Source organism: Vipera berus (assembly GCF_964194415.1).
Source record: "Vipera berus genome assembly, chromosome: 2".
NCBI classification, from domain to species: Eukaryota; Metazoa; Chordata; class Lepidosauria; order Squamata; family Viperidae; genus Vipera; species Vipera berus.
In genome coordinates, this window is record NC_138203.1 from 116,424,928 (window position 1) to 116,442,655 (window position 17,728).

Genomic DNA, 17,728 nt, shown 5'->3' on the forward strand with positions numbered 1-17,728 from the left:
ATTATCCATCCCGCAATTGGTTTGTTGTTGTTTTCCCTTGCAGTTTGTACTCTTCGGGCAGTCCAGATAGCTAGTTTAAGATGTAGTCCGCCAGTCCACGAGGTGGCACACAGAATGTCACTATGAATTTCATTTCTTTACCCTAACCCTAACCAACCTCAGTTGTGTATCCCTATCGAGGCTGCCTGGTAAAATGTCTTTCACAGTTGCTTTGCTGCCCTGGGCTGGCAACCAGGGGGGTAACTGGCTGGGTCCTATAGAAAACTTGTTATGCCAAGCACTTGTTGCTCACTTACTTGTTTGTGAAGGGATTTCAGGTCAGATATTCAGTAAGGTCCTTTTGCTAGTGAAAGCCTATGCTGATGAATTGCTGTGCTCTTCTGAGTAAGTGCTTGGCCAGATACTTTTGTTACCAGCACTAGTTTGGCAGTGCTCTGCCTGCATGACACAGTTGGGTCTGGCAGGAAGAATGCTAGGCATAGCACTGATAAAAGTTCAGTGAGCTGATGGGTAAGGTATGAAAGTCAGACACGTGGCTAGGATGGCAGCAAAAGTTCATGTCGTGCTCCTGTGTTATTTGCTGCAGTAACTGGTTTACATGGTAGGTGAATTGGGGTTGCAGACCTCCCAAATCCCATGTGACTTGTTGTCATGAGGAAGGCACTTGCTGATTAAACTTACTGGACTTCCTTCTATTTCAGCCAATATTTCTAACCTCTGACACCTAAAAATTCACCACATGCAACTTATTGATGTGCTTTGGAGGATTTGGGAGGAGGAAATAAAAATTATTACTGTTATATCTTCGGTTTGTTAGGCATTGAACAGGAGTGTTGAAACTGCAAACAAGTTTATTAACTCAGAACAGAAGCAGCCCTAGTGGCTGCTTGAACAGCTATTTATATGGTTCGTCTCTAGGTGGCAACCAATAGGTTTAAAGAAACAGTTTTCTGCCCCCACATCATTAACAGCTTGGAGACAGACAGTCCTTTACTTTAAATACAGCAATTAAAGTTACAGATAACAACTGTTGGGGCCAATACATTACACCCCTTCCCCCTAGATAGCTCAAACTCTCAAATGCTTAACATAGTCCTGCAGATACTTAGGCGACCATTCTGAATGTCTAGGGGTTGCAGGGATCTCCCGGTATACCCGCTCACCTGCCAGACTTGGTAGACCAGGACTCTGTGGCCCAGTGGAGTCAGGTTGACTCAAGTCCCTTTGGCTGGCCTGTCCCGGTAGGCCCAAACCAAAGTCTAATCGTGCAGCAAAGTCTGCTGGGCTGGCACTCAGTGCAGTTTGCCGGTTCTGCTCAGTGGATACAGTCTGTGCATCCAGGAGGAACTCTCCTATGGCCATTCCCCCGTCTCCTTGAACCAGAGTTCTGTCGGAGCGTGCAAGCTCCTCTGTTGGGCCGCTGTCACGCAGGCCTTGTGTGCGGCCCTTTTGAGATTCCTGAGCCAGCGACTGGTTCGGTAGCCTCCGATGTAGCTGGTCAATGTGCCGGTGAATGACTCGCCCATCTTCCAGGACCACCTCGTAAGAGAGTGGTCCTGACACGTTAAAAATCACAGCTGCCACCCACAAAGCCCCTTGCCTGTAATTCCAGGCCCAAACCCGGTCACCAACTTGCAAACTTTGTGGTGCCTTTGGCTGTGCAGTGTCTGAGGCAACTCGGTCAGGGTGTAGCCTGTCCAGCTTAGTGACCAAACGTTGGCCCCATCTGAGTTCGGCTGGGCTTCTGCCTGTGGTGGTGCGTGGAGTTGTGCATTGGCAGAGTAGAAAATCTGCCAGTCAGTGGTGCCAATCTCCTGTGACGATCCATTTCAGTGATTCCTTGATTGTACAGACCATGTGTTTTGCTAGGCCATTCGAGGCCGGGTGAAAGGGAGCCGAAGTGGCGTGCCTTATTAGGTTAGCCCTGAAGAAGGACTGGAATTCCACAGTGGTAAACTGAGCCCCATTGTCTGAGACTAACACATCTGGTAGCCCGTGTGTTGCAAAGATTCTGCACAGTTCTCGGATGGTCCTGGCAGTAGTCATAATAGGAACTGGTGCAACCTCTAACCATTTGGAGTAGCTATCCACCACTATTAAAAGCTGCTGTCCCTGAAAGGGCCCAGCAAAATCAATGTGGATTCTTGACCATGGTGTGTGTGTGTGTCCTCCCATCAATGGACAGGGGCTCGTGGCATCTCCGGACTGGATTGCTGGCATGTGTAGCAACCATGTACTTGGGCCTCAATAGCTTTATCTAGCCCTGGCCACCAAAGGTAGCTCCTCGCAAGTGCCTTCATCTGGACTATTCCTGGATGTCCCTCGTGCAGAGACATTAAAACCCTGGGCCTTAAAGAGCTCGGGACTATGACCTGACTCTCCCAAAGAATGCACCCTTTATGAGCTGAAAGCTCATCTTTCCTCATGAAGAAACTCTGAAATTCTGGCCCTGGACATTTGTCCAAGCATCCTGTGTGCACCAAGATCAACATGCGGCTAAGCATTTTGTCAGCTGCTGTCTCAGAAGCTACATCCCCAGTGTGAAGGGGAGACTCCGGCAAATCCTGAATAGCCAGGATGCATGCAGCTGGAGCTGGCTCCACATGTGGCAGGGCCAATCTGCTAAGGCCATCTGCATGGCCCATTTCTTTGCCCGGCTTGTGAATCAGCCTATAGCTGTAGGGTGAAAGGAAGATAGACCATCTCAGCATTCCAGGAGACAGAATTTGAGGTGTCTGTTTGTTTGTGGTGAACTGTTATGTGTGGGGTTTAATAACACTGCAAGCAACGGCTCTACCGATACCACCAGGTGGCACTGGGCCGAAACTGCTGCGGCCGGGGAGCATTTCGGCTGGAAAACCAGGTTTAAATCTATTGGCTGGAAGTGTACCTAGATTCTCGGCGGGAAAGCCAGGTTTAAATCCATTGGCTGGAAGTGTACCTGGACAGGTACAAATAGGGCACAGGTAACCCCTATTTCCCCAGTACAATCCACCTCCTAATAAAGATGGTTATGCTGTACTCCTGTGCCTGGCGTCCTCCATGCGTTCCAGAACCCACTACACAATATGAACAACCCTAGAAGTGGCTTATGGTCCATAAAGACCGTGAACTGGCGGCCATACAAGTAGTCATGGAACTTTTTAACTCCGGCCACAATGGCCAAGGCCTCCTTGTCAATTTGTGCGTAATTGCACTCTGCAGATCACAGGGTCCTAGAGTAATAAGCAATGGGAGTCTGCCGCCCATCAGCCATTAAGTGACTCAACACAGCCCCAACCCCATATGGGGATGCATCACATGTGATGGAGACAGGCAGCTTCTCGTTAAAATGAGTGAGTACTGAGTTCAAGGACAGCAGTGATTTGACTGCCTTGAAACTTCTTTCATGGACGCTGGTCCACTGCCAATGAGCCTTTTTATCCAAGAGTCGGTGTAACGGCTCTGCCACTGCAGCCTTGTGTGGAAGGAATGCTTGATAAAAATTCAGAAGGCCCAGAAAGGCCTGAAGGTCTCCCTTGGACTTCGGACTTGGGGCCTGCTGGATCGCTTTTAGCTTGGAGTCTGCTGGATGAATGCCATCGGCATCGATGCGGAACCTAAGGAACTCGGTTGACTCTACCCCAATCTTACACTTTTCTTTTTTTAATTTAAGTCCTATGTCACGGAACCGCTGAAGGACGGCTTTAAGTCGCTCAGCCAGAATCTCTACTGATTCCCTGGCAATGAGGAAATAGGGGCAGACCCCCTGGGATACCCTTGAGTGTGCGCTCCATCACTCCCTGGAAAAGCCCTGGGGCTACACTCACCCCAAACTGTAGGCGCTTAACCTTGAAGTCCCCCCTATGGATGACAGTGGTCTGGGCTACTGCCGTGGCCTTGTCCACAGGCAGTTGTTGGTAGGCCTGCACCAAATATAATTTGGTGAACACATGGCCTCCTTGCAATGACGCCAAAATATGGTTGATGACTGGCACTGGGTACGTGTGCTGTTGAAGTGCCCTGTTGATGGTGCACTTATAGTCAGTGCATATACACACTTCTCCATTGGCCTTAAGTGGCTTACCATGGGGGTCTCCCACACCCCACTGTCTATGGGCTGCAATACCCCTTGTCTCACCAACTTGTCCAGCTCTGTGTCAATTTTGGGTTTTAGGGTGAAAGGCACTCTACGAAGCTTGATCCATATTGGAGTTACCATAGGATCAAGCTTGAGGGCAATCAGAGGACCCTTGTACTCCCCTAGGCTTGAACTGAAAACATCCACGAACTCTTGGCAGACTGAAGACAGGTCTGCCGCTTGTGTCCAGTGACTAGTGTGTGAACCAAGATTATTGAAATAATAGATGATAAGAATCGGCAGGCTGGAGAACTGGAGGGAGAGCCTGCATTTCAAACTAATTGGAGAATGTGATTTATGACTGTGAATTAGAAGAGGGAATTGTGCTTTGATACTATGTGCTCAGGGGAGGGGAATTCAGATTTTGGCTTTGACTATGTAAGTGCTGAAGTTATGCTTCTCGAATAAAGATTCTTTAAGATAAACAATGCCTTGAGGTTCTTTGAAGAGTTTCATCTGTCGGAACCATGACATATGTCATATGAATATAATTTAACCCTATGGTATCAATTAGGTCCTAATGTAACATGTTTAGTTTTAGGATGCTTCTCCAGTGATTATTGTTTGTATCCACACTTTATGTCTGTATGTAATGGGTGAATTTAATCAGTTGTAGCTTATTTAATTAAGCTTAATTAAACTTAGCATAGTTAACACAATGCACAAGTTCGGTCAGTGACTATTTTTTTTTGGTCAGATATTTTTTTTAAATGGGACATCACTCAAAACACTGAGCCAAACCCAACAATTTACAAGATGTCTTAGGTCAGAAGTCTCCAACCTTTTGGGTACCAGGGACCGGTTACAAGGAAAGAGGTTTTTCTGCGGACCGGAGGGGCTGTGTTTTTTGTGTGCTGCCTGCATCCTGCAGATGGGGCTTTCCTTTTTTGTGGGGACTGGTTGCTGGTCCACGGACTGGGGGTTGGGGACCCTTGTCTTAGGTAATATGTGCCACTATCATGGTACTTTGAATGTTGGACTGAGATAAGGGTCTCAAATGCAGAGTTCATTCAGTGAGTTGTATCTTTTTCTTTTTCTTGGCTCAACCTACCACACAAAGTTGTTGGGAGGATAAAATGAGGGTTGAAGGTACATATCCTACCATGAAATGAATTCCTTAGTCAGATCTAATAAATAAATAAAAACATATCACTGCATGGAGTAGTTTGGGTTCACACACACTCAGTCAGCCAAACTGTAATTTGCTTGTTTGTGGTTGAGCACCTGTATAAATCTCAGTAAACATGATATGTGATTTAGTGTGAACCCTGCAGAATCGATTTATTTAAACCCACAACTTTCCATGTCGGATCCTTTCTATGTGAAAGGGAAGATACCCGTCTGCTAGGAAAGGTGACACATGGCGTCGGCAGGCAGGGTAGAGGTGCTGAATTTAATTGCCAAGTTCGTCGGCGGCGGCAGAGGGCGGCCTTCCTCCTCAGGACAGTCTCCGTTAACATGCTGGCTGCGTTCGATGGTAAGCCGGGGTCCCGTGGGGCAAAGGGTTGCTCACTGACCTGGGAGATCAGAGGGAAAGGAAACGTGTTACCTTGATCGTGTGATTTATGACTGTCGTAGTCTGCGCAGGGTGGGGATGGGCGGGAGGCGGAGTAAATCCTGAGGAAAAGGAGAGCCGGGCAAACCAAAAGGGAAAATAAGCAGCCTCGGAATTGAACGTAATTTATGCAACGTGGAGCAGGGCTTCCCTTTCGTGTTCCGTGGCAGCGCACTCGCGGGGGGGGGGGAGGCAACTCATTCGCCCCACCCAGGTTTTGGCTTCTCTGTTTCCCTCTCTTAGTCTACGGGGCGGGGGCGGGACCGGGGCTGTGAGGCAATGGTCGATTGGCCGAAGCGGAGGGGGGCGCTGGTCCGTCGGGGGGGGGGGAGGGGGGATGGCCATCGGACCGAAGTCCCGCCCGGACAGGCTCAGCGTCGTGGGCGTACTTGTGCCCCCGGCCGAAAGAGAGGCACCAGACACCCGGAGGGAGGTGAGTACCCCGCGCGGGTGAAGGCGCGGCAGGACGAGCTACAAGCTGACCTGCTTGAAGCCACTCCTCTCCCAAAACATACATGGGGGGGGATCATTTTGAGCAAAGGGCGACAACGCTTGGCGTGTCAAGTCGACCCGATCGCCATCTGGCTTACTGCTTGGCTAAGGGCGGGAGGAGCGTCGGTTTTGCGAGGAAAGAAGCTGTGTGCGGTAGGCATGGACTGCAATGCTTCGGCAGGTCGCGATCCTAAACGTCAGAGGCGCTCGGAGTTCCTCGTTTTGGGGACTAAGCCTGGCGCGCTCGCACCTTCCATCGCCATAATTTTTGCGGGGAAGGAACTGAAAGCAGTCGCCCTTTCGGCGGCCCTGCGGCTCAAAGCGGAGGGATGTAACGCGTAGTGTGAAGACATTGCATCAGAAGAACCCCGAACAGGGGGTTCTATGAGCCTGTGTTTGTGAGCCTGTACAAATCAGAGTCGAAAAATGGGAACGCTCCCCCCCTTCCTCCCCGAGGTATTCTTGGGAAATGTCACACTAAGTTCAGAGGATTTAGTACTTAATTGAGGGCATCAAACGTGTTTAACTCAGAGCATAATTTAGCAAAGATAAATGAACTATATAGTCTACAGGTAGGGAACAGGAATATATTATCTATCTATCTATCTATCTATCTATCTATCTATCTATCTATCTATCTATCATCAGCAAGGAAGAGATTAAAGTGAATAGTTCTGCTTCACCACTGGAAAAGCTCATTTGGATTGTTATTATCATAATGTAAAAGAGTCCCTGCAGCCTGAACATGTTGAGGAAGCTCCTGAATGAAGCACACCTGCTGCATTTAATGTTAAAAATTTATATCCTACAACTGGAATTTGACATTTGAAACCATCCAAGATGGCTTATGTAACAAAAACAACACATTTATGAAATGCAACCACAATATTAAAATTCAAATTGCCAGATCTAACAAAACATGACTAAAGACCCTTCAAGAGAGGAGGGGGAGTGAGTTCTATGTCAATGGGCTACTGTTTGAAAAGGTCTGATGTTGAAAAGAGACACACGTGTCGGAACTGTATAGGTTAGTGGAAGTGACTGTGGCTGAGCAGAAGGTGGTCATTTCCTATATAAGTATTTCCTGGAAGGAGGCAAGAGACAGCTGCCAGCTGCCCTCGGTAAACAGGGCAGAATGTCTGTCCCTTCAGTCCAAAGTTTCTTTAGACTGAAAGTAGCTGTATAAAAGTCTCTGATTCTAGATTATGCGGCTGGGTAAATCAGTTTTAATCCAACCTGAAAACCTCTCTTACAGCTGTTTCTCTGGGGGCAGTGGTTTTGTATGGGGATTGTCTCTTCAGGAATCTGGTAAGTTTACAGATCACTCTGCACACATAGTAATCTGTGGTTTAAGTTGGTATAACATAATTAGTCATGAAGTAACAAAAATATTTTGCATGTTGTGATGTATGAATCCAGAAAGTGCAGAGTGCTAGCATATCCACATGGACACTAAAGAAATCAGGCTGGCTAATGGCTATTTATCTAGCTGACTTCTTAGCATCATCCTTGGCCATACCTTAAATGCAAGATGGGCTTTTCAAGGCTAAGTCTGTTATTTCCATTTGAAGCATCCATTTTTCTGATGTGTTCACACAATACACAGAATTTATCAGACCACAATTTAACCTAGTATATTGTGTGAATGCATCTTGTGTGGTTAACAATAATTTATATACCTACAGTATACATTTGTATATAACTCAGATAATTAAATGCTGTCAAAATCCTGAGGCTGCCTGTTGAAATCCTTTCCATATGTGATGGAAAACTAATCTCTGATAGGCAATGTTATATCATTTTTAATTTCCATTTTTTCTTTATGTTGCCAATATATTTATTACAGACCCAAGTCCTCAGTAGACTCTTGAAACAGATTGCAATATGTAAAGTACATTTCTCCTTCAAATGCAGCAGTTCCATTTGAATGGGCTAAAGGAAACAAAATAGCCCTCTTCCTAAAACAATGAAGAGTTAAGTTTACATGCTTAATCATCTTGCAGGGCATAACGTTTTCCTGATTTGTATTGTGCTGTGCTTTGCTTTGGTAAAGGATGATAATGATGCATAGGAATATATTTTATGCCTCAATAAATTGAACTGTTGTTTTTCATTAATCTGTAAATCCTCTGAATACCCATTAAGAATATTTTGTAACAACTGGCCAAATCTTATTGTATAAGATTAAAGATTGGGCTAAAATAACTGGCATTCCTGCTGCGAGACTGATGAGCTTCTAGATGCACATTCTGGTCTAAAACTACAAGGTTTCATATATGAAGATTGGATGAAAAGTAATGCCTCCAATAGACAGTGACTGGGCCTGTGTCTTTAGACCCACATTCCTGAACCCTCTTGAGCCCTGCTTAATAGCTTGTGATCTCACAGTCTTTCCTTCTGCCATACAGCTCAGATTTGATGTTATGCAATGTTCTATTCCCCAAATTGAAGTAATCCTTTGTGGGCATCTGTTTAGGTTTAGAAATATTTAAAAGGATTTCTGAACAAAGAATGGGAACAGGTTGTCTTGTGAGCATTACTATTGTGAGTAATGTATAAGTAGCACGATGTCAGTTCAAGTGAAAGGCAGACTTTAGAATAAACTTCCTAGGAAAATCATAACTCTGTTGAATTTTCAAGTAAAGGGCAGGCAAACCATCATTAAGTGGTCAACTGCAAACCATTACACAGGTTGGGTTTTGAGTGGGGCTGTTGTTTAACCTTGGGAGCTGAGGTTGAATGCTACAAGTTAGGTTTTTTAAGCTTTGTACACTCAGAGTCACCTGTGTGACATGAGTGGCCAAACAAATCATATACATAAACAGATAAAATGAATTACAGGGTTTAAAAAATAAATAGACACATAAAGTTAGCTGTATATTCATTTGCAGCAAATATTTACTTGGTACATGAAGTTACTCTGAAGTAAAGATGATGTCAGCAGTCCAGCTTGACTGCTAATGAATTAATGCAAATTTGATGTGTCCACGCTGTAATCACAACATGGATATCATGGCAGCCCAGGGTGGATAATAATCAATGTTTCTTTAAAAAAAATAAAAAACCCCAGATTGTTTTTATTTAAATTGGATTTTTTTTATTTTTATCAAATTTATTTTAATAAAATGCTTTTGGAGTAAAAATTTATCTAAAGATAGTTTTCTGTTTAAGATATATTAATAATTTAATTTACTCAGCATGAAATGGAGCTTAGTTATGTAGCATGAGGCTGTATGCAATATTTTCATTTTTGGTAAACTCATTAAATAAATCCAAGCTCTGCAAGCTGAGATAACATGTACTGCATTGATGCATTCACACAATAATATTAAAAATTCTAACGACCAGCAAGAATGAGTCCTTGCATTTAAAGAGCACCTGTCATTTCAGAGCCATCATGGCAGCGCCTGTTAGTGGGCATCCACTCACCTGCTGCCTGCCACGTCCCTCACCTTGTTGTGTCACTGCTGCATCACCAGCCGTCCCATTAAAGTGAATGGGACTGTTGGTGAGTCAATAGCGGGTCAGAGGAGGCGCCGCTGTGTGACAGAGATGACAGTTTCTCTTTAAAAATTGTGATTTAAATCGAGTTGATTTAAATAAAGCCTTTTTACTAGTGATTTAAATCATGATTTAAATCGACTTGATTTAAATCAAATCCACCGTGTGGCAGTCGATAGGTCTCTGGTGGGCAAAAAACGTTTTGGAAATTAGATTGTGATAGTGTTGGTGGGCAAAAAAGGACCACAAACTGAAAAGTTTCCTCCACTGATTATCTGTCTTTTATTAGTAGTAATCAGTTTTTAGTAGGGGCCTTTCTTTTCTTTTTCCACGTTCTTAGTCCTAAATACAACTGGATTCTACTTTGCAAGATGGCTGTGCCCGTTTTTGCTTGTCTTTTGGTTTGCATAGAGGTTGTTATATGTTGTTAATTCTCCTAATCATCTCCCTTCAGAATTCATTTGATGTTCTTATATTTTTTTATGCTGTACATATTGTTTGCTGTCCCCATGTTTCTTTTTCTCTATTTCTCTCTTCTTGCAAAAGAATCTGATTGATCATATGTTTGCCAACCCAACACTCCCAGATTTTTTTCAATACTTCCATCCCCTATCCCCCCACCCCCAGGATCCGCTTCCTTTTGACCCGCTTCCATTTCCCAATATGACAATCAGATTTAGGGAGAGTTTTTCATCGTACAACTATTTATTTTCTCTGTCTAGTCATTATTATTTTCAGTCTTGATTCTTCAAATTCTCTCTGTTTAAAAAATTGGTCCCTTTTTTTGTCTCTGCCTTTAGTTCTGAGGCCTTCTGCTGGAAGAGGGTCTAACAACTCTGTTCTCTCCTCCGAACAGACCCTTTTGTCTACTTGCAGGCACTACTGAAACTCAATGGAGGACTTCACTCGCCTGGGCTACTGCATTGTGGCTGGCAGCTTCGTATTCTTCCAGTTCTCCTTTTCAGCCCTCAGCCCCCAGCTGTCCTTGTCCTTGAGCCCCAGCTACTCCAGCTTTCCTTCAGTCAAGCAGAGTGAATGGAATTCCAGGTAGAGAGAGGCTCTGGTGGATGTGGCTGGACGAATGGTTGCGAGATTTGCAGTTCTCTCGCCTTTCCACTGTAAGAATCTCTATGGAACTTGAGAGGTTATGTTCCACGCCTAGTGTGCTTTGCACAGAATAATTGCATGCATATTGCAAGAGAGAGATTGTTGGCTAGGGCTGCAATTATGAAATAACCCTTATGTGTTCTCCTCTTTAGATGTGTGTCTACTCTCCATGCGGTGATAGTCGGCCTCTTCTGCCTCTACATCCTTTGGTATGATGATGCTATAAATGCCAACCCTATATGGTAAGAAATTACAGTCAACCGACTTGCACGCATGTCTCCTGGGGCACACATCTTTGGATTTGGCAGCCTGCTCTCCCTGGCAAGAGAGAGAAAGAGAGGAAGAAGAGGAGGAGGTGCCTATGAGCCTGATTGTTTTCATTGTGTTGAGAAGCACAATGACTGTTTTATGCTGAGAAAGAATAAGTCTTTGTTATACTTTGATTTTAGGATGTGAGGGTGGAAACAGGGTCACTCTAGGCAAGAGGATTTGAACTGGCCCTGGCATTGAGCCTAAAAAGGTGCAAACACTCCTGCCCAAGCCATAATCACTCCTTTAACCCCATTCCACATATGTCCCATAGATCTATGCCTCCTTTTTCAATGAATGGGCTGAGCTGATAGGAGATTCTAAAGCTAAGAAGGCACAGATACCATTACTGTCTCTGTCTACAGCATACCTTATCTTTCTGCTCTTTCTCCCCAATTCCTGTTTGCTCCCACTTGTCCAGTTTCCATGTTTGGCCTTGCACATGGCATGACTGAAAGTCAAGGCACTCTAGATTCTGAACAGCTCATTCAAGATTTGGCTGCAGAAGACTCATGGACACAACTTGACTAGATTAACTATTTTAAAATGAAGCCTAAGACAGTACACAGGGGTGAAAAGGTACATGCTTGTGCTTCGGAATTTAATTCCTAGCCATCTTCCTTTGTCTTCCCATCTCTTCAAGGTGGCTGCAGTTGAAAGATTGACATAACAGTTTTCTCGAGCCTGGGAAATAATGGTTCCTGCTATAGCAACTTCACTCCTGCCACCGATCACATTTTGCTAACAAATGGCTTGGCCTTAAATTAAAATTTCATAGAAACTGTCCTGTCTCCAAGAGTTCTTCTTTCCTAAGATGTGGATTGGGGTGGGTCCTGACAGAAACATATTAATACCTCTGCTTATCATCTCTTGTGAGTTACCATTCCTCATGGACATTTTGAGTTAAATATTGATTTTCTATCTTGAAAAATGAGGTGGGAATTCTATGGGCATTTCAAATAACAGAACTAACCATACAGGACAGTAGTTCAGAAACATATTATTACTAGACATGAGAACAAAGAAAGAACACAGGCAGAAATAAATCTAATAGCTATATGATGATTTATTACTGCATCATTTACAATAATTCTATAGGGTAGGACACCATTTAATTTTATCAGGACTTTATGCTCCTATTTTATATTGGGGAAGGGAATGAAACAGAATAATGAAAGCAGTATTGTATCATTGTGAAAGAAGCCTTGCAAGTTTTGTTTTGTGTGTCATAAAGTCACACACATGTACAAAATACCCGGAGCTTCCAATACAATGCTGTAACAGTTCTTGTGTCATTCTGACAAATGCAGCAAGCTCCTTTGGATGCTGCTTTTGTACGTGTGTGTAGGTTGTACATATAAATGTATAGGTACATGTATATGTGCGTGTGTACAGTACATATATACATCAGTTTAGCAACACTGACAAATATTGGCCCAGAGATAAGTTGGTTGATGCTAGAAGAAACTCTGAATGACTAGGGTGGAAATGACTTAAAAAGTCCTTTTCCCATAATGCCATATGATGTTGCCTGATGGAGGGTGGGGAAGAAATGGGCATCTAATGAATTAGAAATGGGGTTCCTCTCCCAATATCAGATCTTTGTCTTTTGACCTTGTTCCATTCATTCATTCTTGTAGGGGAGATCCTTGGTTGGTCAAACTGAATGTAGCTGTCACTTGTGGCTATCTGCTCTATGGTAAGCACCACACCATTGGGTTCCACAAGGTAGGCTGGAGGGTTTATTTTATTATTTTATTTTATTGATTAAAGTTATATGCTGCCCATTTCACTGCTGGAGTGATTTTCAAGGCAGCTTTCAGATTTGCTATGAAGATTTTTCCTTGCTATAATAAACCTGACATATAATGATCATCTTGTCTTTTCTTGCCTCCCTCTCAGCCAATCCTACTGGGAATACCTCCTATGTGAGATCCATTGCAGCATACAAGCAGTTATTATTCCACTAAGACATTTCCAGTAGCTTGTATCCAAAAGAATTAAAGCAAGACTGCCAGGAGCTCATGCAGTGAAGTGGAGGGGTCCTTAGAAGGGAGAAAACTTTGTAAGGGGTTGCAGTGACTGAGGCCAGTCGAGGTTATGTTGTCAGCTCACTGGGCGTGTGTGTTGTATTTTATTGTTGCACTTTTCCTTTCAATCATTTTGCCCCATACTGCTTTGAACAACTTTTCAGCTTGACACTTGGAAAAAGCCAAGTTTTCAAGTGGGATCCAGATGTCTAAATAAAGATGAACAAACCTACCACTGCCCTATGATGTGCTCAAATGTCATATGCCTATCTTTCCCTTGTCTTCCTTTAAGCCAGTGCCACTGGGAATATCTTGTAATGTGACCCACTATAGGACATTTTCCTGAAAGTGGCCGACTTTGACTATTAAAGAGGAGCAATTGGATTAGATTCAGAAGAACTGGTTTTGCTGCTATCCTGTTTCTTTTCTTTTCTTTTTTTTCCATTACTACAAAAAATACATAGTTTATACAGCACAAGAAACTAAATACATATAAGCAAATAAACCATTAAATCGGTCATGTAGAAGGTATGATAAAATAAGTAAGTTTTTATTTGATATTTGCAAGAGCATGTGTGTTAGAGCCAGGTTTTCCAGCTAGAGAAGAATTTCAAGTCCCATCTGCATGGCCCCAAAATTTTATATATTATATATATTCTACAATATTTGCTCACATGCCTCTTGTCTTCAAACAGTCACATTGATAGTACTAAAGCCAACCATTTATCTCCACACCCTTTTTATGTCATATAAGATACTTTCCCACTCCACTTCTAGGAAGGTAGAGTGGTTGAAATACTGGCCGAGGCACTTACACTCTGACAGATCACTTTATCATTAAAACTGGGGTGGTTTTCAACTCAACTTTTGCCTGCCAGACTTAAAGACTCTGCTAGGGCAACAGACTCTATCATATATAGAGATTTTGCTTCTCTGAACAGCCCTAGAAACGTGGTATTACAACAAGGGAACCCAAATGGAGATGAAGCCAATCAAGTGGCTGATTCAAGTGTGTTGTTGCAACCATGGGGAAGGGAAGATAGTTTGTGATGAGTTTTTATTATGCAGTGGATTTTAATTTTTTTTAATGTTTGATAATTGGATAGGTAATTGGCTTACAACATTTAAAAAATCCATCGCATTGGAGTCACCTATGAATGAATTGAGCAGCTATATTAATTTGTTAAATAATAAATTAATAAATGTGCTGGTTATGTGAATGGGGGGTGGGTGGTAGGGTTAGAATCAAAAGTGACTGAGTACTGGTGCAAGTTGTATTACCTGCAATTGCCTATCAAATTAACTATCAGATAGGATTTTTAAAAAAAAAATACTAGAAGAATCTGAGGTAAATTCAGTCTTTTTCCAAAGAAAATCCGATTTCCATAAAAATGGGGCCATGAGAATTTATTTTGCTCCTCAGTGCTGCCTGTTTTTAAGATCCAAGAAGGTTGGCACAGATTGCAGGGCTAACTTTTTGAGAGAAGACAATGAGCCTGATCATGGTTGGTGCAAAGGACCTTTTCCCCAGCATTTGCTCTGAGGAATTATTTTCCTTTCAGGAGTTCCCCTCAGCCTTTTTTTTTTTTGCTTATTCTCTTTTGGCCATGATTTCTTTATTGCCCAGCTGCATTCCGAGGACTCTTTTTTGCTGTGATCTTCTGAGGTTGGTTTAGACTGGATCTTCCTAGTGAGGTTTTGATCTTGCCTGTTCAATTAGCTGAGATCACCTTCCTCAAACACCAAAATTTTCCCCCTTCCCTCTGGTTTGACAAAATGTTTTGTTTGGGGAAGTTTAATTAGTTGAAATTATTTACTCAGAGGAATCAGTGGATTGCTGAGTTCCGGTTAAGTAAAGGTCACTTTAAGAAAGGATTGGGGAACATGTAACATGTTTGCCAAAGAAGGGCATTTTTGTATGCAGAATATTAGTTGAGTTGTTCATGAATAGATGCTCTCAATACTCAGACTGCCAGTGTTTGCCATGCACCTGTGCTGCTAATGGCAGCATAAAAAGAGAGAGAAAGAAATTAGGAGTGAAATGTTTTCTACCCACATTTGGAAAAGCCTCAACTGCTAAATTCCTGCAGGTAGCACAGCTGAAGCAGGGCCACAGGGGAAAAAGAAAGCACCTTACTCTTGCATTTTCTTTCTTAAATGTGAAATTATTCTCTATATGTTTATTTTTTAGTAAAAACAAGCTGCTTGTTTATGAACATGTGTTGTGCTCTGAATTCTAGATCTGTTGCTGCTAATGCGCTACTGGAAGACATTGGGGGATTCTCTTTTCGTTTGCCACCACTTGGTGGCACTATATGCTTATGGATATGTATTGGTTAGTTCCAGAGATCTTTAATTTTTCTGGTGGGTGGGATGGGGGAGAGAAGACTATTCTTCATCCTTAAAAAAAAGGCTGTGCTTCTTCAACATGCTTCAGTGCCTTCTGCAGTATCCATCACCTCAGCATCTTCCAATCCAACTTCTATGAGCAAACATTTTCTGGTATTTGCCATCTGCTCCCTTCCAATCACCTGAAGGGTGAGACAGTTATCTTCTCTATGTTGCTTTAATTGTACAATCCCAGACCTGTAAAAAGAAGGCCAGATGCAGAGCAATCCAAAAGAATGAAGAGACCTAGGTTTCTTATGCAGTAGAAATAAAATGTAAAGAACCAAGGATGGCAAATGCTAATTCTTTGCTGCCATCTAGTGGTCACCTGGCTTTTGTTGTCCTCATTCAGAAGACACATACAATACAGGTAGTCTGCGACTTACGACCACAATTGAGCCCAAAATTTCTGTTGCTAAGGGAGACACTTGTAAGTGAGTTTTGCCCCATTTTACAACTTTTCTTGCCAAAATGGTTAAGTGAATCCCTGCAGTTCTTAAGTTAGTAACACAGTTGTTAAGTGAATCTGGCTTCTCCATTGACTTTGCTCGTCAGAAGGTCGCAATGAGCCCGGGACACTGCAACCATCATAAATATGAATCAGTTGCCAAGCCTCTGAATTTTTATCATGAGATCATGGGGAATGCTGCAATGGTCATTGAAAAATGGTCATAAGTTACTTTTTTCAGTGTTTTTGTAACTTTGAACAATCACCAAACAAACTGTTGTAAGTTTAGGACTACCTATACAATGGGGGACTGGACTCTTTAGAGGAGAAGGTGTTAGAAGCCTTGAATTTCTGAGGTGGTGCCCTTTAAGTCATGTTCGTGTTGTAGATTCTCAACCAAAAATGTGAGATATCTGACTTCCCTTAATACTACATTCATTCATGCTTCTAAGATGCAATGGACAAACAATATTCTTCCAGAATTCTGCTCTACTGATCCAGAGGGCATTCCTTACCTTATTAATAAAAAGCATACTAGAGAACTAAATTTTACACACAATTTATTCCAAAAAATAAAGCCCATCCTAGGATATTTATTTTAGGGCAAAATGAGTCACAAAAATAAAGTTTGCTGATTGTAAAGGTTTGGTTTGATATAATAAATATTAGGAATAAGAGAAGATTTAATGAATCCAGCATTTAAACCTCCCTATGACAATTTTAAAAATCAGACATCTTTCAGAGTAATCATATAATGAACTGGTGTAAAGCCAAGTCAGGGAAAAGTCCAGGTTTAATAACTATATCCCCAGGCTATGCTAAAACCTAGAAGTTATCACACTTGAGTGTGTAACCCCAAGGAAAAATGTTTACTTTACTTTACTTTACTTTACTTTACTTTACTTTTTACTTTACTTTTTACTTTACTTTTTTGAATTTCTACCCAACAAGAAGTTTGGCATATTATCCCTACATCTGTCAGATAGTTTTGGATCAACTGTATTGTGTCCAAATGTTAATTAACCCAGTATAGCAGAAATTATAAAACAATTTCCTGAAATCTTCTTTGATTCCATGTAAGAAAAGAAATATCACAGTTGGCTTTGTGAATCTATCATAAAATCCAAACTGATTTGAGCTGAAAAGGTGCCTTTCTGATCTCCAATTGTCTCTGATCATACGAGAACACACATATATAGATTTACATGTAGCTATCAGAAAGTGAACCACTTCAACAAAGTGGCAGAGAACCCAGGTAAAAATAAAATATGCAGTTTCTCCTCAAAGTTTCTTTTTCATCTTGAAATATGAATGGGAAAAAATCACCGCATATCTATGAAGAGGGAGTATACAAAAAACTTCTATCCTCTATATTAGGGGTGTCAAACTGCACGGGCCGGATGCATCATGGCAAAACCGTGCCCACCCTATTGCCGGCAAAGGCAAAAAAGTTGCAATACGTGGCGACACTCAAGTGACATTGCGCGTTTGACACCCCTACTCTATATGAATGTTGCATGTTCCTATGAGTCACCCAGAATTGAATATGAAAGCCCAATAAGCACAAAGTTATGGGAAAGATGATAGATATAGATAGATAATAAAACCAATTAAAATAAATAAAGAAAAATAACATATATAAGACAAAATTATGTAATAATGAAATTTACATTTAATAAGGAACATGAAATGTTAAAATATATTTCATATATGAAATAAAAAATGACCCAATTGTTCAAATATTCTTTTTATTGAAAGGGAAGTGGAACAGGAGAGGA

At 42.2% G+C, this 17,728-nt stretch overlaps 1 protein-coding gene across 13 annotated transcripts in view; it reads left to right on the plus strand.

The window, feature by feature from the left end:
- Window positions 1-6,014: 6,014 nt before the first annotated feature.
- The window catches only part of CNN1 (calponin 1), an 84,614-nt gene continuing 72,900 nt past the window's right edge, over window positions 6,015-17,728 (plus strand). Inside the window, exons 1-6 of one of the 13 annotated variants that reach the window (XM_081317191.1) lie at window positions 6,015-6,108; window positions 7,423-7,475; window positions 10,545-10,786; window positions 10,928-11,017; window positions 12,725-12,783; window positions 15,355-15,449. In XM_081317191.1, coding sequence (XP_081173317.1) covers window positions 10,704-10,786; window positions 10,928-11,017; window positions 12,725-12,783; window positions 15,355-15,449 — 327 coding nt within the window. In that variant the 5' untranslated portion in view covers window positions 6,015-6,108; window positions 7,423-7,475; window positions 10,545-10,703. The other 12 variants (XM_081317186.1, XM_081317192.1, XM_081317187.1 and 9 more) reach the window with 12 other exon arrangements.